We start from the raw sequence: 23631 nt of genomic DNA, 5'->3' as shown, positions 1-23631 counted from the left end.
TTGCAGAGAAATACTAAAGTATTGCCCTCTCTCATCCTGCTGTGTTCCTCCAGCCTGTGTAGGGGCAGTTTGCTAATTTCTGTTGACAGAAATGGATCTTCAAAAATCTGGATTATATTTTCTCAACAGAGGAAATATTACAAATCCACCCCCCTCCCCCCCATTGCTGTGTTTTAAGATGTATTCCTAACATATAAGCATTTACCTCCTTTAAAGGCTGGTCCTGTTGTTCTGGACCAGCTCAGCTTGCTGGCTGATGACTATTCCACCACCACTGGCTGCCAATCCCTGGCATATTGTTGCCTGTTGTTTGTTAGGCTCTGTAAAGGTTTCAGCTAAGAATCCAAGGAGGAGAGCTCTATAGCTCCATAGTTGGTTTTATAATTTTTTAATGAAAACTTATGAGTTTTCATCATTCACACTATGAATACCTTCAGAAAGGTATTTGAAATGCTGGTACTTATGCAGGAAAGCCTGTGTATTGCATTCCTTAAGGGCAACTCACACCGTTGTCTGCAGATGTTGACTAGACTTGCACTTTCATATCCACTGGGGTTCCATATAGGAATGGGGCTGGAGGGTTTGACAGCGCCAGGTGTGAAGACATGGACCCGGTTACAGACCTGGGTATGGCAAAAGAGCAAATACAGAACATCTCAAAGAATCATTGCTCATCAGGAAGACTTTGTGTTACTAGGGTGCTGGTTGGAGTTGATGTGGAAGGAGGAGAGCTCTGCAGCCCTCCAGTTAGGTTGGAAGGGGCTGCCGGAAGTTTCATTTCAGTTGTAAAAGGTGCCTTGATTCTGAAGAATGTGTATAAATGTGTTTAAAGGGGCTTATAGCAGAATCCTTTAGGATGTACTGAATGTTGTAGAGTTACTGGCTTCTGAGATCAGTTTTTCCCTTGAGGGTGGTGTTTAGTTGAGAGAATTGAATCATGTTATGGCAGACTGTTGTTGCAGCATCACAGGTCTTTTGTTATGCCCTTCCTTACAAGTCTTTAAACAAATTCTGTACGACTTTGTCATTCAAGAGCACTGGATGCTTGGAGGTGCAAAAATAAAGCCTCAGGGCAGACAAGTTTCCTGCAATGTCAGCTTTTTGGTCAAGGTGGCTGTTTAAAAACCTTCCCATGTAGCAATGATGTGCCTACTATTACTAGGCACTTGACTTTTAGCCTCTGGAACCTTGGTGGTTGTTGTCATCTTTCACATCTGCACATTTATTTTCTTTTTCCTTCCTGACTTCAATGTAAGGATGGTCCTTTCAGGAAGAAATGTGCTGCTCTATTTAGTTTTCAGTTTTTTCCTGCTGGTTCTTTACCATCTAATCCCTATGGTAAAATTTGTGGACTATTTTCTATTACAAGCATATGCTTGAAGTCTTGGCTGACCACAGCATCTGCTTTGAGGACTAAACCAGAATTAGTCAGGGCCCATCTGTTTCCTGGTAGGTGATGAATAGATGATTTACCTTTAGTGTGTGTTTCTGTCTGTTGTAAGGTGCTGCCTGTATGTGCATGCTATGAAACTGCAGCAGGAACAACTGCTTTGTGGTACTGTTTGATAGGAGCAATACAGAATGAAAAGTTCATTTAAGACTTACATTCATTTTGTCAATGCATCCCAGAATATGTAAGTTTAGGTCAGGCCTGCACCCTCCCTCAGGGGATTATATCCAATACAATTCGCTAGAAAGTAAGTACGTGCTTTCATGTCACCAGGCTCTGTTCTCAAGTGTGTGTTTTCTTTCTAGAGGATGCTGTTTCAAGGTCCAAATTTCTAGTATCGTGGTCTCGGGGAATGCTGGCTTGTGTCCTGTCTGCCCATCAGTAAAAGTTGATGACTTGCTCCAGTTTCTGCCTGGCCTCCCTTCTCAGGAGCCTTCTACGTACTTAAAACATAGGAGTTCTGTAATCTTACAAGCAGGCCAGGGCAACGGTTACCTCAGCTTAATCACAATCTGCAGCTTTTCTAGTAGTCTGTTTAGATGCTCACAAAAAAGGAGGCCTTTCCCTTTGGAAAAAAATCTCTGAATGGGTATTAGATAGGATTTCAAAGTACAGGGTCAGAATCCTGTCTGAGTAAGCAGGAATAGCTCCACTCATTCCTAATGGATCTGTGTTGAGTTGTACCAGCTGAACATCTGGTCCATGGCTCACAGGACCAAAGCCATTAACCCCTCCCCTGTCAGACCCAATGGCCTGAGCATTATGCATCTGCAAATGGAAGTGCCTCGGGCTAGAGTTAAGCTGAATTCATTTTCTGAAGCTGTATTTATTTTCTGTTTCTGTTAATTGTGATTTTATTTTGTGGGGAGAGCTTCACTCTCACTGCGTTTCTACACATCAGGCTGTGTGGCTCTTTCAGAGAGAGCTTGCCCTGAAAGAGTTAATAATTTCAACCTGTTTTAAGCTGGAATGAAGAGACTGGTTGCTCTGTGTCCCTGCTTTCTATTCTCTTGTTGGCCTACTTCCCTCTGCTTGCATTTTGCATTCCTAATGCCATGAATAAATCAGGATCCAAGGATTTAGAAGGTGGTACAGCTGTAGCCACTCAGAAAATTGAACCTCTGAGGCTTTTACTGCAGCTCTAACAACTGCCAATATGTGTGCTTCTGAGCTCTTTTAATAACATCTCACTGGTACTTAGGTAAAATTCACTTTGCCCTTTTTAGATGTTTAAGGTTCTTGTGCCTCTACCCAGCATCTCCTCATGTGGCTCCCTTTGTCTCCTGGGTAAAGCTCAGTTATAAACCCTGGCTGCTGTGACAAAATGGTTTATCACAAATCTTTGCATAGGGGAGAAAAGAGCAAGGGGAAAGTGAGGGATCTGACCTGGCTGAGGGTTCACTTTCTCTAAAGAATCACAGCACAGTCAAACTCCTGTCTGGCTGTAGCCCGAGATCCTCTGATAACTACTCATTAGTAATACACGTTGGACAGCTGCTATTTGTAGTGCTGTGGCTCCTGAGAGAGTATGCGAGCGAGCTCTTTAGTCTTCAGAGGATACATCCAGTCTGAGTGAAGAAAAACAGGCATCAGTAATAGGCTTCCTCTGGAGGGTGAGTATCTTGAAAGAACAAAGTCTCCAAGTATTTTTTTTCCAGGAAAGATGGTTTATGTTGTACTAAAGGGTTCCCCTCATTATGGCTTTTAGAATAAAAGCCATAACGTGATTTTAGTCTGATGATGGCTCCCAAGTATTTTTTTTCCAGGAAAGATGGCTTATGTTGTGCTAAAGGGTTTCCCTCATTCTGGCTTTTAGTATAAAAGCCATAATGTGATTTTAGTCTCATGATGGCTTGATTTCACTAAACTTTGCTTTTGAGTAGAAGGTCTTTTATGACTTTAGCATATGGTGATGTGGTTTTCAGCGCAGGATTCCTGAGATCTGTACCTGGCTGTTAGACCTTCCCAAGTTACTCCCAGGTAATTATAGTTGGCAAGGGAGGTATTGAAGTACATAAATAATGCTCAGTGAAGCGCATGTCTTGTGATGCTGCTTCATTTCTCTCAGTTTCCTGTGTTGTAGGAGTAAAATGTCTGCATAGCAGAAGGTAAGATTAAAAAAACAAACCCAACCTTAATTATTTTGGTATCTTATTTCCATTTTCAGGCTCACCACAGACAGAAACTGACACAGTTGGGCTTTAAAAAAAGCTGCAGGTGCCTTACACAGGCTCGAAACACTACTTTAACCTTGACAGCATTCAGAGATGTGTGGGCTCAGACATGATCATCCCATTCCACAGCTTAATGAGTGAGCTTGCACCAGGCAAGCTGTGGTACCTGCCAGCAATGTAACACAAAATGGACTGTTCTAGCCCAGGCTGGGTAATGGGATGTTAAGCCACTGTAATGTGGCTGAGCTCCCGAGCCTCAGGCACTGGATTTATGCGCAAATTGCCACAGATGCACATTTATTCTCTGCCTAAATCATTTGGACTCTTCCTTTAAAGAATTCAGTGATAAGCTGCTCGTATGTATTTTCATATGCAGCTCTATCCCCATGCAGTTTGACTTGCATCCATGCTGCCTGTAAGTCTTGAGTGTGCTCTCTGCAGAGAGAGGCTGCTTGCTGCAGGTTTTCTCCCAACCCTCTTGAGTCTCTAGGCCTGTAGCATTCCCATCTTGGTTTGCTGTACACGGATCACTAAGCAGTTTCCTTTCTCTTAGGGCACCTCTGTTCTATGTCTGAGTGAATCTTCAGCAGCTCCTGTGTGATTGCTTTCCTGCTCCTTTGTGTGCACAGCCCAGTAAATAAGCAGGGGGATGGAGAGCACATTGTAAATGTGTTGACAGCTTTTGAAGAATAAACAGCCCTGAAAACCGCCTCTCTGCCTTCTCCCCTGCTGCTTTTGCTTTCTTTTCTATCATTTTCTCTATTTTCTTTTTTTCCCCTCCCTCTCCCCCCCAAATTCTTTTACACTCTTTTGACACCCACCCCTGTTTCTTTTGGTGCTTGCTGCTCTCTCCCCTGTAGTCCCTATTTCTCACCAGGGTACCGTTTCAATCCCTATGCAGGAACAAATGAAAAGCGGGATTCATTCTGTTTCTGAGTGTGCCTGTTTGTATGTGTTCTCTCCCCATTCTTCTCTCTCACCCCCGGTCCATGGTTTTAGTAAGTGTCCTGCTGTTTTCCTAAATGCTTTCAGCGGGGTAGAGTGTGCATGGGGGATTTTTATGCTTACAGATGCTAGCAAAGGAGGTGGTGTTATTTATTTGGCATCAGGATGACACAATATCTGAGCAACTGTTAGATTCTGCTCTGGCTGTAAATGGGCCCCTAATTCTAGTTTTATTCCTTCTTGTTGAAAAGAGGCTTTTTGTGCTTTGCTCGCAAACGTGCTTGCTTATCTAATACACTGGAATTGATGGGCAGGTCTGTCCCTTTGTGTGAGATCTCTTCCTTCTGGCTTTCCCTTCGCAGCATAACCACTGAGACCAATGATCCTGCATCAAAACTGAGTAACTGTCATTTTGGTATGGATGGCTTGTGAGAACTCTGTCTCATCTGTTACTTCAATTGGGACAAGACCCAGATGAGGAAGCACTGTGTTTCAGGGAAACATGGATTCTTGGGAAGAATCTATCCCTGCCTCAAAAGCCTTTCACCAAACCCTTCTGCAGCAGCTGGACCCACAAGGATACTGTTGGTATTGGGTCTCTTCCTGTATTCTCCTTTTAGCAAGGAGATGCACTTTCATATATAATCTCAGTCAGTGTTTAGCTCTGTTCTTTGGTCGAGGTGTTTGAATGTGTTTAGGTGTTTAGTTTAGGCTATGAATGACTTGTTTCCTTATGTATGGAACTTCACAACCTCCAAGTCCTTCTCCAGCACTAGTTTGGGCATCAAACTCCATGAGGCTTCACCAGGGGCTTCTCTGCTTACAATATTGTGTTGGTTCCTTATCACAGGTCGGTTGACAGAATGCTGCAGCACTTAGTATGTGAATACCAGTTGAAATTCAGGTGTATGAACATCAATTTAAACTGTGCTCCCTGAAGCCACTTTGCATTCTCAGTGTGTGTCCTTGCTATTGCTCTATTATGAGGGACTTCTGAGAACTCATTCCACACTGGTAAATTGTAATCTTCCTGGCACTATCCGTGCTCTAGGCTCCTAGGTAAGGCATCGTTCTCTGAATTACTTTAGTTGGGATACACTGAAAAAAATGAGCTTTACTTAGAAAGGGAAAGAATCAGGCAAAGTTTCCAAGAGGTGGTAACAAGAGGGAAGGTGGTCCTGCTCTTTCAGGAGAAATGAGATTTCAAAGGAGGGAAGTTGCAGTGTTTGAAGGGGAGAGAGTGTGCGCATTTTGGGAAACAGTTCTCTGCAATAAGGACTCTTTTAGAAGAGAAAGTTACTGGGTGGGAGGTTATGAGAAGCAAAAAAGTACAAGTGGGAGCCGTTACCTGTACTCACACCAGAAGTATTGTGATGGAGATGCAAATGCTAGGCTTTATTTCATCTTCTTGTTGGCTGGTAATGCAAGGTACTTGGTGTTATGGGTGTTCCACTTACAAGTGATTTGGCCAAACACAGCCCTTCTAACTCTGAAGTTTTCAGACCACACACTGATAGTGCATCTCCATAGAGCACAGCGTTCACCAGTCCTTCTCAGCAAAGGTGTTTGTATTGAGGGCATTCCTCCTTTTGTGTCTTCGTGTGTTCGGTCAGTGGGGCTGGTTCTGATTTCACAAGTGTAAACTGGAGGCTGTTTCAATGAGTTAAACTGATGTAAACTTCAGTGGTATTAAAGGGAATGATTCTGGTGTAAACCTGAATCCGACTTCAAAATCGTGCCCGTGCCTTTTGAAACCTGACTTGAGTTTTATCTGTTGTAGGTCTGTACGCTGTATTAGCTTTGTGCATACTGAGATGTTCCTGTTGGGTAGGTGGAGAGAGTTTTGCTAGCAAGGTGCATATTTGCCACTGAAATGTTCTGTTAGGGGAAGGCAGGCAGCAGCCGGTACCACCGTGCTTCTGGAAGCTGGGTTCTGGAAATCCCTTGGGAAGTTTTTTGGACTCGGCTCTCTTCAGAACTCAAAGCACACGGAATTTAGCATCCTATCTCCTCAGCCATCCCATGCGCTTAAAAAAGGTGCAGCTCCTCTGTGAAAAGCTGTGTTTATCACAAGTCTGAGTTTGTTCTCCCTGATTTCCTCGGAGTCCTGAATTGCTCAGCTGTTTGTCCTAATTATATCCTTAAACCAGGAAGTGTTGGGAGACTGGGGAAGATGCTCTCAGCCACTGAAGCAGCTCTTTCACCAGAGATTCTGCTTTGTCTCACTCTGTAAGCTGAACTGACACGGGAGATTTTCTCCTGCTGAGTTTTACTGTCCCCAAACTATCAATAATTGAGGATGCGTGTACTGCAAAGCACCCTGGTTTTGTGATTCATCCTCTCTGTTCATGTCTCCATGCTGAAGTCTGTCTCGTGTGCGTGTGCAACTTGGCGTGATAGGTGCTCCCGCTGTTTATTCATGTTGTCATGTCCCTCATAGATGCTGTTGGTGACAGATGCATGCTGCAATTGGATTTGGTCATCTACCTCTGTAGAACGGTGTGTTTGGAGTTGCTGGATATCCCTTCCAGCATTGTTTTTCTCCTTACTTAACCCAGGGTGTACTATTTATGTGTGTGTGTCTGCACAAAAATAGCCCAGCAGAGACCCTGCTCGTTTCTGTCTTCCCATCCAGATTTTCTTTCGGTCTAAATACAGCTTTTCAGACTGAGTTTTGTTGCATCAGTACAGCTGTGGTGGAAGCAGAAGCTATTGATGAAGCTTTTAAAAGTGGAAGGTATGTGAAGTGAGAGTGTGTTCTTGGGTTGGTACTTGAAGTACCCAGCATTAGTCCTTTTGGAACCAACTATAAAGAGGTCTTCATTTAAAAAGCTCCTTTCAGTGTAGGTGCCTGAGGTTTCTGTGCATCTTACATCACTGTGTGCTGATAGGCCCTGCTCCTCATTCATAGAATCATAGAATAGTTTGGGTTGGAAAGGACCTTAAGATCATCCAGTTCCACCCCCCCTGCCATGGGCAGGGACACCTCACACTAAACCATGGCACCCAAGGCTCTGTCCAACCTGGTCTTGAACACTGCCAGGGATGGAGCATTCACAACCTCCCTGGGCAACCCATTCCAGTGCCTCACCACCCTCACAGTAAAGAACTTCTTCCTTATATCCAATCTGAACTTCCTCTGTTTAAGTTTTAACCCGTCACCCCTTGTCTTGTCACTAAAGTCCCTAATGAAGAGTCCCTCCCCAGCATCCCTATAGGCCCCCTTCAGACGCTGGAAGGCTGCTATGAGGTCTCCACGCAGCCTTCTCTTCTCCAGGCTGAACAGCCCCAACATTCTCAGCCTGTCTTCATACAGGAGGTGCTCCAGCCCCTGACCATCCTCGTGGCCTCCTCTGGACTTGTTCCAACAGTTCCATGTCCTTTTTATGTTGAGGACACCAGAACTGCACACAATGCTCCAGGTGAGGTCTCACGAGAGCAGAGCAGAGGGGCAGGATCACCTCCTTTGACCTGCTGGTCACGCTCCTTTTGATGCAGCCCAGGATACGGTTGCTTTCTGGGCTGCGAGCGCACACTGAAGCCGGCTCATGTTCAGTTTCTCATTGACCAACACCCCCGAGTCCTTCTCCTCAGGGCTGCTCTGAATCTCTTCTCTGCCCAACCTGTAGCTGTGCCTGGGATTGCTCCGACCCAGGTGTAGGACCTTGCACTTGGCATGGTTAAACTTCATGAGGTTGGCATCAGCCTGGGTCACATACCTAGGATGAAAGGAGGGGTTCCTCAGTGTCAGTGGGTACCACCATGGGAGCACACTGGTTTTGGGAGCTCCCTCAATTTGTGTTTTACTGAAGATGAACTACATTTTGACTTCTTTCTCCAGGTTTAAATTGGTGACCTAAGAAAGCTTTTGATCTGCCCACATCCACCTTCCAACAGTGGTGTGGGATTAGAAAGCTTTGCTCTTAGGGTCCCAAAACTGGCAATGAACCTGCATGGAGGTACACCCGACCTACTGTTTGTGAGGAATAAAGGGAGGGAAGCAGGCAACCTTTAGGAACAGCGGTGGTGTTCCTGTAGAACATGAGTGTATGAGTAGGAAATGAACATCTTCAGCCTGTCAGCTCTGGGAAAAGGAGGGCTCATTAAAGGTTGCTCAGGAGAGGCTGTGAGGCGGTCTCATGGGCTGGGATCAGATTTGAATCCTTTTTCTGACCAAGTCATTTATCTGTTTCTTTTTGTCTGATAACATCACTGGCACCTTGAGCAGTTTGAAATCCTCGGGTGGAATAACCTGAACAAGTGCAAACTGTTATGTATGGACTGAATTCCTAATTCCAGGGCTGCCCGTGTCCTGAGCCAAGGCAGGAGCTCAAATCCTTCTGTTTTTCATTAACTGAGGTGGGATACCTTGACATTTAAAAGATCTTGGATCAGGATTTCTCCCCAGCTTGGAGAACTGCCTCTTCCTTTACTTATCCTTGTTTCCTGAGACGAATAGGAAGCATATCCAAAATGGAATTATTATCCTGTTTTGCTCCTTAACTTTAATTTTAAATAGGCTATTTCTAAATTACTAAAGCATGCACCAGACACCCGAATTGTTATTAAAGGAGGTGAATGCGTCTGGCATTTTCCAGCACACGCATGGCCGTATCTAACCTAAAATGAGAGCCACCAGTCCTGAAAGGCAACGGGGAGATGTCAGCAAGCAGCGGGAAGCGTGTCTGAGCCCATCAGCCTGTGTCAGGTCCCTGCAGGTCAGACCACAGTGCTTTTGTGCATCTCTGTTTCTCTCCCCCTCCCTTTTCTTTCTCCCTTTCCATGTGTGTTTTGTCTCCTCCTCCTGTGTCTGTCTTTGCTTCTTCACTCTTCTCCCTCCCCTCCACTGGATCAATTGCTGGCCAAGGAGACCTCCAAAGGGCCGGGCGCTTTGTGGGATCGTCCTTGTTCCTCCTGTGTTTTCCGAGTCAAGGGTATCTCTTTGGAGGCTCGGAGGGATGCTGTTACTCCTGGTGATGTGATTGCATAGCAACACAGCAGCGCGGTCGGTGGAGGAGGAGAGGCAGGGAGCGTGCAGGCAGCAGCGCCCAGCCTCAGCATGCATCCCTGTCACAGGGACTCCTTTGCTGATTCACAGGCAGCCCCAGTCCCTGCTCCTGAAGCCCGGCGGCTGCTGCTCCCGCGTCTCAGACCTGGTGGACTCGGAAGGTAGGCCATGACTAGGATTCGTTTCCCACTCGGATCCTAGGTGGGCTGGGAGACGGGAAGGTATTGACAGATTGATAACCTTGGAAATGCGCTCTTTGGGTGTGTGTGCATCCCTTCACAGTAACACTGTGTATGTGCGGGCAAGGAAACTTGCAGAGAAGAATAGAAGGGTATCGGGGGGAGACAGCGGGAACGAGAGACCTGGACAAGGCTGCTTCCACAAGGGAGAGGCTGGGAAGCAGTAAGTGATGCGGATTCCCAAGGCAAACAATAGTAACCAGCATCCCGATTTCACCGGCTTTGATTCTTTGCACACTGGAGGCTTATTCACTCTGAGCTCTGGGGAGGGTGTGTGGTGGCCTTCCAGCATCCTCCTGGGAGGATCAGACAGCAGGACAAGGCAGGGACCCGAGTATAAGCTGGGATCAGACTCTAGCCCCAGTCTGCCCTTTCCATTCCCTACCTTTCCCAGTCCAGCCTTGCTCCTTTGTGTCTGGTCTGCCCTCCCCTCCCCCAGCTTCTCCCCAATCCCTTTCACTTGCTCATGCTCATCCTCCTCCTCTCTCAAGGCCTCACATTGCCACCGCTGACCTTCCCCTTGATGTGCCTGGCTGCAGAACCACCTGCAGGAAGCGCAGGACCTCTCCTGCTCCCCAGGGCTCAGCAGCCTCCCTCCCTCTCCGTGCCAGGCAGGGCAGTGCTTCCCCAGGGTTCAGTGCTGTGTTGCAGGACAGGTTATTACTGGTTCCCAGGCCATCCCGTTCCCTTCAGTCTTCCCTCTGGCATGGCAGGGAGGGGGCTGCACTGCTGGTATTGCCAGCATCCTACCCATGGGGTCTCAGTGCTGAGATTGCTCCACACCCTGCATGGGTGGGCAGTTACCTTTAAGTGCAGGGCTGTGTGAGGGACAAACCGACGCTTGTTTGGGGTTTAATTTAGCCCTGAAACCCCAAATTCCAGTACAATCCTTATCAGCCTGCGTGTTCCCTGCGCCCTTACCCCAGGCCCTTCACACCTTCCTTCCTGCTGCTCACCGACCTCTCTGGAGCCAGGAGAGTCCTTGTGTGGTTGCTCTCTTTATTGGCCTTGGCTGCCCGACCACAGCACCCTGCCCTGTGAGGACTCCCAGCTACAAGTCTCAGTCATGCTGGGAGCGTTCCTGGTTTTCCAGCTGTGTGCCTGCCGTGGCTCCGGTGCCGTCTCACATCCTCCCCTGCCTGCTCCCTGTGCTCAAAGCTGCTTTCTCCTCTGCTGCAGGAATGGGCCAGGCAGGGCTCTGGTGACAAGCAGCGTGTGCTGGCCCTTTGGGAAGGGACTGGACTATAGACATGTGATTCCAAACTATCTTGGTTCGCAGCACTGGGCCCAGGAACACGGGTGTCTGGAGCGCTGGGGTGGGAAAGTGTTGGAGTGGGTGCTGTGATGTGATGCTGTGTTCAGGTCCTCTTTGTTAACTGAAGTAATTAAGATGAGGACCGGCTCTGTCTGGATTGGTACCCGAGCTGGATCAATCCAACTCGCTGAAAGTGGCCAGGACTGCAACCATGAATGGGTTTGCTCAGGTCGGAGTGACTCTAAAACCAAACACGGTGAGATAGGGAGGGGATTAAATGAATGGGTACGAACAAAAGCCCTGAGTTCTGGAGGCATATGGTGAACTTCTGACCGTAATCCTACTTTGAGAAGTATATTCAAGGCTGGATGATAGAAGAGGAATTTTAAGTCTCCTAAACCAAGACAGAATCCAGACTTCAAAACCCCCTCATTTTCACAGGTGTATAAAGGTGAAACTGAGCTTTTCGGAACTGAGCCAAAATAGCCCCATCCTGTTTTCCTTTTCTGCTTCCCTTAGCATAAGAAAAAGCTCGCTCTGATACATCTCAAGAAAGGAAAGGAAATGTGACTTCATGTGGCACACAGCCTGCTTATAAAATGCATGGCTTCAGAAGGCCAGGGAAACCCCATGCTTTGACAGGGAGGTTATTATAAAGACAAGCTTGTCGTGGGCAAGGCAGAACATTCAGTACAGAGAAAGAGATGTCAGTTTGACACTGAGAACGAGGAACGAAGCATCAAGAAAGCCAAGAGTTAGGACAGCGCTACCTCGGCTATCTCTGAGACGGGTGGGTTCTTCCCACTGCTGCTCATCAGTTATATAGGGTGGCAAATGGGTGATGTGTTTTCCACAGTGCAGCAAGGCTCGTTTCCTGCCTCTAGCAACAGGGAAGGAAAAGTTCAGCTTCTTGGAGGAGAAAGACAAAGACAAAACTCGAGGTTTTTAGTGGGTTTGAATGGGCAGGTTTCAGGATTACAACTGAACCTGAAGAACGGGGTTCAGTTTTTACGGCTGCTGCAACCTTCTTTCACTTAATAACCAGGTTATTCCCCCCTTTCCACTGTCCCTTTTGGAAGACTGGAAGATGTTTGCTCCTTTTGTCTGTCAGATCTATCAGACAGCAGCTCCTGTCCAGCACAGCAGGGCTTTGTGCTTGCAGCTGGGTCCTCAAGGTGCTCAGGTAATTATCTGCAGTACTTCTCTAATGGAAAGAGGAGGGGAAAGGATGGGAAGAATCCGCTTGCAAAGTGAGTTTTGGAGAGAGCAGCTTAAAACCCAGCTGGGAGCCTGCAACTTGTGACAGACATTTACATTGCAGCCTTCCTAAATGAATTCCCACGGGTTATTTTTAAGCAGAGCAAGGAGCAGCCGGTTCTGCATGGCCGTGCTGGGGCTGTGCACCCACACTCACCTGGTTAGCTGGGCACATCATCGTCCCAGGTTCCTGCTGCAAGGCTGACTGGTGGCATCTTTCAGCTTCAGTTTTTGTGTGCAGCTGCCTATTCTTTTGCTTGGAAAATGGCAAGTGAAAGAGCCAGTGGGAGAGATGCTGCTTCTGTGGCACCTCTCTATCCATAGAGCTAAAATGATGTCTAAGTGGTCATTTAAGAATGCAGCTCATTCGGTGTGAGTGCCCCACATCACCCACCCAAAGTGAATGGGGCACCTCCTGTGCCACTTGCTCCCTACCAGATACAGCAAAGGTTTTATGTCGCATCTTAAGGAGAGCTGCTTAACTGAAGGACCTTTCATTGTGATGAACGAGGGGACCTGGCACGTAGGAGACAGTGCAGTGTGAGGTCCAGCTGCAGCTTTGGCATCTGGGGTTTTTAGCCCTGGGATGACAGGGTTGTAAATCCCCACTGATGGGGAAGGTTGCTGATAGCCCTGTTCCCCTTTCCTTGCACACGGGAGCAATCGAGAACCTGCATTTGAGTATCTACTCCTGGTTTGTAAAGAGATGGAGACCAAGGGCCCGTGCTCCAAGAGGGTTGTGTTGTTTGTATGCTTGGTCCCAGTGGGACAAAGTCTTCTCTTCCTTCTCTCTTGACAAACCTTGACCTAATGGGGTCTTGGGAAATAGGTCTGCTGGCCCTCAGTCCCAGGCTCAAACTATTTACTCAACATGTGTAGGATACCATTTTTGCTGGGACAGGATGTGCTATTGTGCTGTTGAGGGAGTCCCGCTGTCTGCCAGCTTGGGAATGCTCCCGTTGTAAGCATTTACACTGGAGCTGAACTTTGAAATATCCACAAGCCTCCCACCTTTCCCCTTAAAGGACACGGAACACACTGAGCTTTAGCTTCTCTTGTACAGGAAGTTAAACAACAACAAAGCCATTAACATTTCTAGCAGCAGGGAATGTGTTTGTATTTCCATTCCCCTCGTGGGGACAAAGGCTAAGCTGCCTTTCCTTAGAGCGCTGCCGTATTTTTGCCTTATAGGCCAAGATCTGAAGTGGAAAGTTTCCGCCTGGAAAGAACGTTTTGGGGGAAATCAGCAATTCAAAGCATAAACCTTGTGATCGAGAGACCTCTTGACCTAAATGTTGTATTTGCCGCTGTTACATGCGGTAGAGAGCTGGAAATTCAACATCCAACATTGGACTTCTGTTGCAGGTCCCTCGGGTTACCTTTAGCGATGCAGGTCAGCTGCAGTGTGGATCCCCTTGGTGTTTGGGAGGGCTTGTATCAGGAGGATTTTAACCAAAGGCAGTGAACCAGCAGAAATACCCCATGCAGGATGTGCACTGGTGGGGAGCTGCCGCCTTCCTGCTGGGCGGGATGGAGAAGAGATGGGGCATAACCCATACACGTGGGCGCTGCCTCTCCAACCAGCCAGTGCTGCTGCTACAGTGGGACTGTAGGAAGAAAGCAGAGGGCACTGAGCAGAGCACTGACTTGTGTGGTAGAGCTGAAGCAGGATGGGCAATGGCCATTCCAGCTGCATTTGTCAGACTGGCTGGAAAGCAGAGCCCGGGTCTCCAGTGCTGAATTAGTAACAGGTACAGCTCGGGTAGGAAGAGGAAAAAGGCAACTGCTTTCTTTTGAATGCACCCTAATGCCCGCTAAAGCATTCAGCTGTTGAAATGCAACAGCAAGGGCTTTGGCTTTCTTACTTTTCAAGCAGGGGATCATTGTGGTCTCCAGTTGTGTCCTGGTTATTAAAGTGGGAGCCGTAACACAGCGCTGTGAAATGTCTAATGCTTTGTTTCCTAAGGTGTAATGGGAGCAGAGGCAAGAGTTGGGTGCTTTCCATGTGGGACAGTGCAAACCAGCACCTTGCAACGAGGGATTAGACTCTTCTGAGGAGATCACCTTCGGGCCTGGAGTGGGAACCTCCAGCAAAGACCATGTGAGGGACACCACTGGGAAAGGTTTCACTTCTTGCTGCCTCCATTGTATGGGTGTAATGCCTCAGTGCCTGCTCTGTGGTCACTCTAAGACTGCTCCTTGTGATGTCCTCCTCCTTGTGCTCACATGGGCCCTGAGGTTTTAACTGCTTGCACAGAAACGTGACAGGGGATCACCTGGCTTTCAACCTGATGGCACTGCTTTCAACTCCTTTTCAAGCACAGGCTTGTGTCAGCCTGCAGGGATGGCAGTTTTAGCTGCCAGCACTCTCATCTTTATGTGCTTGATGTTGTCCCTTGGCTGTAGCTCGTTGGGTCTCCAGCACCAACCTAGAGCAGAGTGCAGAGGGGAAAGCTGCCTTGGGAGAAGCAAGGCGGATCACAGGTCCTGTTCTTGGCAGCTGTATGCACCAGGCAATAGCTGGGAAGCACCCACAAAAGGTCCATCCCCATGCTGCAGTGCCCAGACACGGGGCTGTACTGAAGCACTGAAATAGCAGTGCAAGAGCTGGAGCTGTTTTGTGTGCCGTGGCAGAGGAGATCAAGAGCTGGCTCCTGTAATAGCAGGGAATTTGGCAAGGGATCATAGGTAGCTGGTGGTTTGCTTGCAGCCGTGCCTGGTTGTCTGTCTCTCTCCCATCAAATGTCCTCTTTTGCCACTGTGTGTGGTGCTGGACACCAATGGCATTCCTCTGATGGAGGCTTCGAGTGACTTTTCATGCCCTGAGAATTGTACCTCTGCTGGGTTGAGCCTCATCTAGAGGTCGTTTGGAGCATCAGGCTCAGCTCGGACCCCAAATAGCATGAGCATTGAAGGAATAGGACACGGTGTTACCGGCTGTCGAAGACAGAAATCATCCCCTGTGCCCTTGGAGCTGCCCCATGAGGGTGGAGGGCTTTGAAGACCCTGGAATCTATAACTGTTCATGTGCCTGCATGGGGAAGGAGCAGAGCAAGCGTGCTGCATTGCACAGCCTGCGATGTTCATCTCGCCAATGGGCAGGAGGGGTAGGAGACCAGACTTGGATTAACAACATGTTGTTGGAGAGCTCAACACAGGCTGTTCTGCTGGAGAGGGAGAGAATTATGGCTGTTCAGACTGCTCAGGGATTAAAACCACCCGTAACAGGATAAGCTGTGCTCTTAATGTGTGTAATGGAGGGGGAGAGGCAGCGAAAGCTCAGGCAGGGGAGTGAGGGATATGACAAGGTGAGAGATGGGCAATGTGCACCATGGCCTGAGGCTTTCTCAGTGTGACTGCAGGACACGCTGCCTGCTCCTGCCCTGCCAGGGACAAGCAGGAGGCTTCTCAGCTGGTCCAAGTGGGTATGAAGGAGCCGGCGACCTTCTTCCAGCAGTATTGCTCCATGTGTGCCTTGGAAGCAGCCCCATCTCCTCTTGGACAGGAGTCTGGCTGTGGAGCCAGGTGACAGTCACCAGGTTAGGCAGTGTGTTGGGCAGGAGATAGCTCAGTCACTCAGCACCGCCCCGTGACCCATCACAGGCACAGTATTCAGAGCATCACTCATGAGGTCAGATGAGCAAATCACATGTGCTGAGTCTGGCTGGGCAAAGCCCTGCATGGTAGACACTGCTTTCATCCTGCCATGAACATGCTGGTGCTTAGCTCCTTTCACAGCGCTGCCACTGGCCAGATGTAGAGTTGAGGGATTGTGATTTGCCAGATTCACGTAAATATCTTGCACCGTTTTCTCTGGGCTTTATTGTCTTATGGTTTTCTGTACCGCTGGGGTGATGCTGGCAGTGGGTTAAATCACTGTTAACTTTATTCAGAGTCCAAACACCACAAAAAGCAGCACTGTGACCAAAGGTCGTGTTTCCCATCCATAGAACAGACAAGGGGCCACAGCTAAGGGGCTTCTTGGGTGAGACAATTCTACCAATGGAGTTAAAAGAGAGTTTTATAATGAGCTCAAACTCCTAACAAGGCCGATGATGACAGTGTGAGATGCACGCATGGGGACTGTGCAGCTCCAGGCAGTTTTCCTTCTGAACATAAAAGGAAAAAATGACGTGTTTGAAAATATTGTTTGTTATGTAAATGTGTCTGTTTTGTCTCCACATAAGTGGTTGTCCTGGATTAAAAAAGCCCCACAGTACTATAGCAGCTACTAGGAAGCAAATTAACGCTCCCAGCTGAAACCAGGACAGTGGTGATGGCAGTGAGATCCCCTCTCCCCTCTTCCATTAAACCCTGGGTATCTCCTGTAGTTCAAGCAACCCAACCCTTTTAAAACTGCAATGTGGGACTGGCTGACACCAAATCCAATCACCGCCGATTGTGTAACTGGATGCACATAAAAGAGCTGGACATTTAAAAAGACTGCAACGTTAGTACAAATGTATTAAGGAAAAGCATCCTTTAGGCTTTGTGAAGGCAGCACAAAGGGGAGGGGGTCAGCTCCATGAGGAGGTGCAAGCTGACCCTGGGACTCTGACGCTGCTTTTCAGGTGCTCGTGCCCAGAGCTGTCTCCGTCCCCATGAACATCGGTTCTGATGCAGCCCTTGGTGATGCAGGAATGGCCCTATGCCCTCCCACAATGTCCTGAGTGGCACGACACAGAGCAGGTACAGCACAGCAGCACTGCCCGTGTGCTGTCTCAGGTAAGAGCTGGGTCTGGGAGCCTTCCTTGCAGTGGTTGCCAGTATAAGTGGAGCAAACTGGGACCTCTGTTCCTGATGTAAGGGAAAGCTGCTGACTCCAGGCCCCCATCTGCTCGCACTTAATGAGAGCATTGGCTCTCCTCAAGCATTTTGGCTGCCAAGCATTTCCCAAAGTAGAGGAAGAGAGGCAACCTGCAGAGCTGCATTTCAAGCCTCCTTCAAAATGAAGAGGAAGAGGCCACTGTTTGCAGCTCTTTGTTGGGTTTGTTCTTTTCCTGGATGTCTGGGAGAGCATCAGCTTCTGCTGAAAATGTAGGTTTCTCACTTCCCTGGTTGCAGAGAACAGCTTGGAAATAAGCCCCTGGCAAACACTGTGTGCAGAGGAGGAATCTGACCTCCTTCTGGTCTAATGTCTTGAGGAATGGCGAGTGGGTGCTCACACTGCTGGTCCCCGAGCCAGCCCAGGCTCCTCACCAAAGGCAGGCAGGGAGGTGAAGGTCCCTGGGTGAAGGGCAGCGCAGAGGGGAGGGAGGGGAAGGGGAAGGTGCTCTGTGAGTGTCTGCAGAGTTGCCCGTGCTCCGCACTGAGCAGCCACACGCTGGCTGAGCACCTTGCTCTGGGTCACCCAGGACAGCAAGGCTGGGGGAATGCTGGAGCATGGCTTCCCCTTTGCTGCCTGTAGCTGCTGCCCAGGGTACCTCTCGCCTGACAAGAGACTGATGGATGGAGCCCAAGTTCTCCTTGGGCGCTGGCAGTGTTGCTCCAGGGGGAATGAGGGGCCTGGCTCTGCCTCTTTTCCTTCGTTGTGCTTCAAACATGAAGAGCAAAGGCTGAGGCTGGGGCTCCTCGCTGGCTTCCATCAGCATGGATTCATCCTGCCCCAGAGAGCAGCAGGGGTCTGCAGGAGGGAGGCAGAGCTGTCTCTGGAGTGGCTCCAGTGTGTAAGGATGAGGCTTGCAGCTGGGGCAGGCTCTTGGTAGCTGAGCCAGGGCTTATTTGCCCTGTGTTGGAGAGCTGCTACCAGGCCAGTGCATGGGTGGTTAATGAACGGCCCAGCAGATGAAGCGAGAAAGGAACGGGATGGAACAAGAGGAGCAAATGCCCTCCTGAGCAGCATGAGCAGTCCAAGCCTCTAATGATGGGATCAGAACCCTATGGGGCCTGCTGGGTGAGGGGAGCTGGTGCAGAACATCCTGTGGGACCCACCAGCAAGGCAGCGGCACACAGGGAGGGTGCAGACAGCCTCAGCTCAGGTCATATCCAGCACAGGTTTCCCCCAGTCCCTGCCTGAGCCTGGCTTTGTGCTGTGTGGGCATTGGTGTGTTGGGTGCTGTGCACCATGTGCCTGCTGGCTCCTGCAGTGTTAGTGACAGCCCAACTCATGCAAAGGGTCTGCAGTGCCCTCCTGCTCACAGGTGAAGGTGTTGCCAGGAAACAGCCCTCTCCTCTTGTCTTTGCTTGCCCTGAAAGCTCCCTGCAGGCTGCAGAGATAGAATCACAGAGTGGTTTGGGTTGGAAAGGACCTTAAGATCATCTATTTCCAACCCCCTGCCATGGGCAGGGACACCTCACACTAAACCAGGTCACCCAAGGCTCTGTCCAACCTGACCTTGAACACCGCCAGGGATGGAGCATTCACAACTTCCCTGGGCAACCCATTCCAGTGCCTCACCACCCTCACAGTAAGGAACTTCTTCCTTATATCCAATTTAAACTTCTGGAAGGTTGCTCTGAGGTCTCCATGCAGCCTTCTCTTCTCCAGGCTGAACAGCCCCAACTTCCTCAGCCTGTCTTCATACAGGAGGTGCTCCAGCCCCTGATCATCCTCGTGGCCTCCTCTGGACTTGTTCCAACAGTTCCATGTCCTTTTTATGTTGAGGACACCAGAACTGCACACAGTGCTCCAGGTGAGGTCTCACGAGAGCAGAGTAGAGGGGCAGGATCACCTCCTTCGACCTGCTGGTCACGCTCCTTTTGATGCAGCCCAGGATAATAAGGATCCCATCCTTAGCTGTGTTCTGGCTTTGCTGGAGACTCTTTCCCCAGTCTGGGAGCTGGTTCTCCATCAGTCCAGCCTGGGAGGTGGTGGGAGAGGAGGTTGGTGGTGGTCCCAGAGGGAGGGAGGGACAGCAGCTGCCAGATGTGCAGGCAGGGAAGGAGGGGAAGAGAAGGAGAGATAGAGGGAGCTTTTGATTCCCTCCCCGTAGGTGGAGGAGAGCATGGGAACAATGCTGGGTGTCAGGACTGGGGGGGGGGGGGGCACAAGGAGCCAGCCCAGAGCCTTCTGGCAAAAACAAACCACTTGCACCCAGTCCAGGCAGGCAGAAACATCTGTGCTGGCACCCAGCGCTGGGCTGGGACATGTGGGGGCAAGGAGGGCATCTTCAGCTTTTGGGGCCTCAAGAATGTGACTGTTTCTCTCCCAGGCATCCAGAGCTCACTGGGGACCATTCCCTGGGTCAATCTCTTCCCTGTTGAACAACCCATCTGCCCTGCATGTGCTCCAGCCCCTGAGGGCAAGGTCTCCGCTTGTCACCCCATCCCAGCCCCACCATCACCTTTGCCATGCCCTCGCAGGGATGGATTTCCCCTAGTTCCCGGAGCACCCCACCTGTACAGGGCCAGCTTCCTGCACGGAGCTTTCCCACCCTGGGATGCCCTGCAGACCTCTGCCGCCTTCGTGCTTTGCAGGCAGCCCCGGTGGCAGCAGAGGGGTTAAGGCAGGTTGGAGGCTGCTGGAATGCCACCAGACAAAGCTGGGATTGAGGCTGGCTGCGAGGAGCTGCCGCCCCCCTCCACATTCCTGGGGGGTCAGTGCTCGGGCTGCTCTGCTGAGCGCACTGTGCCCGTCTCCTTCCCTGCCGGGTGCTGCCTGGCAGCACCCGGAGGGGTGGGAGGTGATGCCCGCTCTCCCAAGGGAGCTGAGCGGCCCTGCGGCGGATCTGAGGCGAAGCACAGGTAGGTGAGCCTGGAATCGTGTCCAAGGGTGGAGCGGGAATGCGGCTGCCGGGGCTCTGGGGAAGGGATGCTTCAGGGATGCTCGGAGGGAAAGCACTCCTTTTCCCCTCTGCTCGCTTGAAGGGGCTTTGTCCTAGGGGAGCAGATGCTTGGCCGCTGTCACTGGCTCATCTGCTGGGCATGGTCTGTGAGCTGTAGGCTTGGTGGGCTTTTAACTTCTTAAATGAGGCTGGGAGGGCGTTTTGTTTGCTGAGCTGTGCACCTGCACTCAGGTAGAGCTGATCCCTCCTTTGGTTTCCCCTGGGATAGAGGGGAGGGCTGGGTGTTCACTGGCAGTGCTGTGAGGATAACCTGCTTCAGGGTCGGGAGGATGTGCCTATGCAGGGTATTGATTTTTCTATGTGAAAGCAGCAGTTTTAGCTGGAGCAGTTTATTATTCACGGCCCCAAGATTCCTGTGAACTCTGTGGGTCACAGTTTTCTCTGTTTCCTTGATGCTCTCAGAGTGGCAGGATGGCGAGGCAGAGAACAGGCTGGTGTTAGGTGGTTTGCGATGAAACAAACTCAGAACCAGTCTTGGGGAGAGAGCTATTGTGGAGGGGGTATTGGTTTAACTGTGAGGACAAGCTCCTTGTCTGGTGGGTTCCTCCTGCCTGTTGTTCTCCTTGGCTTAGCTGGGTTTGTCCCCTTGTCATCTCTGGGAGCCCTTGGACAGGACAAGTATCTGCACATTTTCCTTGGAAGAGCTGCTGCTCTTCCCCAGCGGCAGCTGCCCTTCCCTGGCAAAGGGGTGCCTGTTGTATGCGCTGTTTAGAAAGTGCTAATGCAGTTAATTATGGCTGATTAATCACCTGGGGATAATTATCACAAATGAGCTCTACTATCAAAGTAGCATTAGATCGAAATGCTGCCGTTTCCCTAACAAAGCACATCAATGTCTCACTTGTGGAGATGAGATGTGTCCCTGTGCTTTGCACAACTGGCGCTTTTGGAGAGGAAATCCCCCCTCACTCACTGAGTCCGTGTGAGATGCTGCTTGTCCTGCTGGCTTGTGGTGCTGTTGCCAGCAAGTACAATGATGTCTTCATTGGCATCATGAACAGGAGCATGATAGAGTGCTACGGGCTTAGGGGAAGATTTCTGCCCCATCCCCTGAGGGTTTGTTGTCCAGGGATCAAGACCCGGTTTTGCAGGCTCACTGATGAGCTTCCATTGTGGGGCTGGGTTACGGTTTGCTGCCATCTGCTCAGAGCATCCTTCTCACCACTGCCCGTTCTGGAGAGCTGCAAGGGAGAAGCAGCATCTGTGGAGGATCAGCAGCATCTGAGATCTCCTGTGCAGGCAGGGAATATCCTTGTGCTTCTGTAGAGGAGCAGGTGGCAGCTCCCAGTACTGGAGATGGCGCAGAAGAGGTTGGCTGGTCCTCTTGGTCCTAGGAACAACAGGACCCATGGTGCTTTCCTTTTCTCAAAGGCACAGCAGTCTGTATGGCATGGGAAGACATCACTGTTAGTCCTGCAGGGACTGTGACACCCAAGAGGCAGCTCTGATTTAATCCCTAGCAGTGAGATAAGTTCATTGCTGGATAAATGATGAGCAAAGATCTTGCAGAGCAGAGATGTACACTGAGCCCTTCCTTCAGCTTTTGCTCTTGGTGCTGCTGGAGCTGGCACTGCATCCTTCCTCCACAGACCCCTCTGGGAACAGGGCAGTCCCTTGAGGTTGGAAATCCAGGCAGGGTCAGGAATGAACGGGGTAGGTGTCCCCAGGCAAGTGCCATAAGCATAGGCCAGCGCTCTCTGGATGCAGCCTGGTTCTGTTTCTGCCCAGGTTGAAGCCTCACAGGATGGTGCAGGACCCTCGTGTGTAACCCCCTGGGCTGTGAGTGGTGCTGCAGGGCCCCGGGCCCCTCTGGAGATGAATCTTTGCTGGAACGAGATCAAGAAGAAATCCCACAGCCTGCGGTAAGAGTTCCTGCCCGGAGCCAAGCCCAGGGCTGGGCTGGCCTCCCAGCGCTGCCTGCTGCAGGTGCCTGGCAGGAGGGCTTGAACCCGTTTGCTTGATGAGCCACACGAGTTCACAGTGACCTTGGCTTGGTTTCCCCTCTTGTCCACAAACCTGGGTCTTCCTCCTTGTGCTGAAAAGCATCCCCTCCATTTCCGCCCATCCCATCCTCTTCTCCCTCCCCTCCTAAGCTCCTGCTCTTGCTTTCCTCTGCCTTCTCCATCTGCTGCTGCTGCTGTCTTGTCTGTTTCTGCCCCATTGCCTTGCTGCCATCTCCACTGCACTTGTCCCTTTGCTGAGAGCCACCTCCACTGCACAGGGGGAACATGACTTCCAGGCCACCAGAGGTTGCAGCTCCAGAGCCAGGACAACGCAGCCTTTAACTGGGGCATGTTAATTGTCTCCTGCCTTAATGCAAAGCTCCTGGAAGCTGCCCAGTCATGTAGATGCTGAGCCAAGCCCCCTGCGCTAGAGCACAGCCCCGACCCACAGGCAAATGCAGTCACTCTGTCCCTTGCTCTGGAATCCAGGGAACAGCCTTAAGAGTTTCCTCTCCCCAATGCCTCCATGCTTCACCCTAGCTGGTGGTGCAGTGTCTGTGCTCACCGAGGGTCATGCACCGTCCCTGGTGGGGTCGTGTGTGTCCTGAGATCACCCCAGCTGCGGTGCTGTGCTTCCCCAGGGAGCCTGCTCCTTTCCTGTCCATCTGACCGCTGTCCTGCTGTCCTTGCTCTGCTGCCAGGGCTCGGCTGGAGGCCTTTTCTGACCACAGTGGGAAGCTGCAGGTGCCTCTCCAGGAGATCATAGACTGGCTGGGGCAGAAGGATGAGGAGCTCTCGGCACAGCTGCCCCTGCGGGGGGACGTCGTCCTGGTGCAGCAGGAGAAGGAGACCCACGCGGTACGTGCCTCGCGCCTCCCCTGCCACCAGTCACTGCCGTGATGAGCTACAGGTCCCATGGCACTGGGACCCCTGCCTCATGTCACTGCCAGTGCCCACAGACATGAGCCCCTCAGGCTGAGGAGGTGACATCCCAAACCAGCCTGTCTCTGAAGCCATCTGCCCCTGGCTGATGTGCTGCTTTGGCACATCCTGCTGGTCCCCCCCCCCTTGCTCCTCCAGCAGAGGAACAGCTGCTGGGATGAATGTTTGCGTGACCATGCTCTTGCTGCATAAGGAGAGTCTCCAAGCAGTGCCTATGAAAGCATCATCAATAAAGCATTTCATTTTGCATAGCCCTGGCTCAACAAACCCTCCTGAGCTCACTGTTCTGCCGCCCCACTCCAGCAGAGCTGCAGTGCAGACCTCTGCAGGAGCCACCTTCTTGCAGGTGGTCATTCCTTCCCCAGACTGCAGCAATACTTCTCTGTTAATTCCTCGCCATGTCTCCAGTGAGGTCTGGGTTCTGGAGGGAATAAATCACTGCAGCACTTGGCTGTCCATTCTCCCCAGCTGAGCCTGCTCTCTGTGCTCTGCTCCTCAGGCTTTCATGGAAGAAGTGAAGTCTCGGGGACCATACATTTACTCTGTCCTGGAGTCAGCACAGGCTTTCCTTTCCCAGCATCCGTTTGAGGAATTAGAAGAACCAGCTTCAGAAAGCAAAGGTCTGTGGAGGGCC

At 50.4% G+C, this 23631-nt stretch overlaps 2 protein-coding genes across 5 annotated transcripts in view; one reads left to right on the top strand and one right to left on the bottom strand.

The window, feature by feature from the left end:
- Positions 1–23631, bottom strand: part of FUNDC2 (FUN14 domain containing 2) — a 162210-nt gene that overhangs the window by 107315 nt on the left and 31264 nt on the right. The gene's annotated exons all lie outside the window — the stretch shown is intronic.
- The window catches only part of DRP2 (dystrophin related protein 2), a 35036-nt gene that overhangs the window by 251 nt on the left and 11154 nt on the right, over positions 1–23631 (top strand). Inside the window, exons 1-5 of one of the 4 annotated variants that reach the window (XM_057429631.1) lie at positions 9296–9738; positions 16900–17053; positions 21841–21974; positions 22757–22913; positions 23497–23617. In XM_057429631.1, the coding sequence (XP_057285614.1) occupies positions 16946–17053; positions 21841–21974; positions 22757–22913; positions 23497–23617 (520 nt within the window). In that variant the 5' untranslated portion in view covers positions 9296–9738; positions 16900–16945. Of the gene's footprint in view, positions 1–9295; positions 9739–16899; positions 17054–21840; positions 21975–22756; positions 22914–23496; positions 23618–23631 lie in introns of those variants that run through there. The other 3 variants (XM_057429628.1, XM_057429629.1, XM_057429632.1) reach the window with 3 other exon arrangements.

Source organism: Pezoporus wallicus, unplaced genomic scaffold (assembly GCF_028554395.1).
Source record: "Pezoporus wallicus isolate ANWC-B61680 ecotype Strahan unplaced genomic scaffold, APGP_CSIRO_Pwel_v1 contig_14159, whole genome shotgun sequence".
Lineage (NCBI taxonomy): Eukaryota > Metazoa > Chordata > Aves > Psittaciformes > Psittacidae > Pezoporus > Pezoporus wallicus.
The sequence above is the reverse complement of the archived record's forward strand: the minus strand, read 5'-3'. Positions and strand labels throughout refer to the sequence as shown.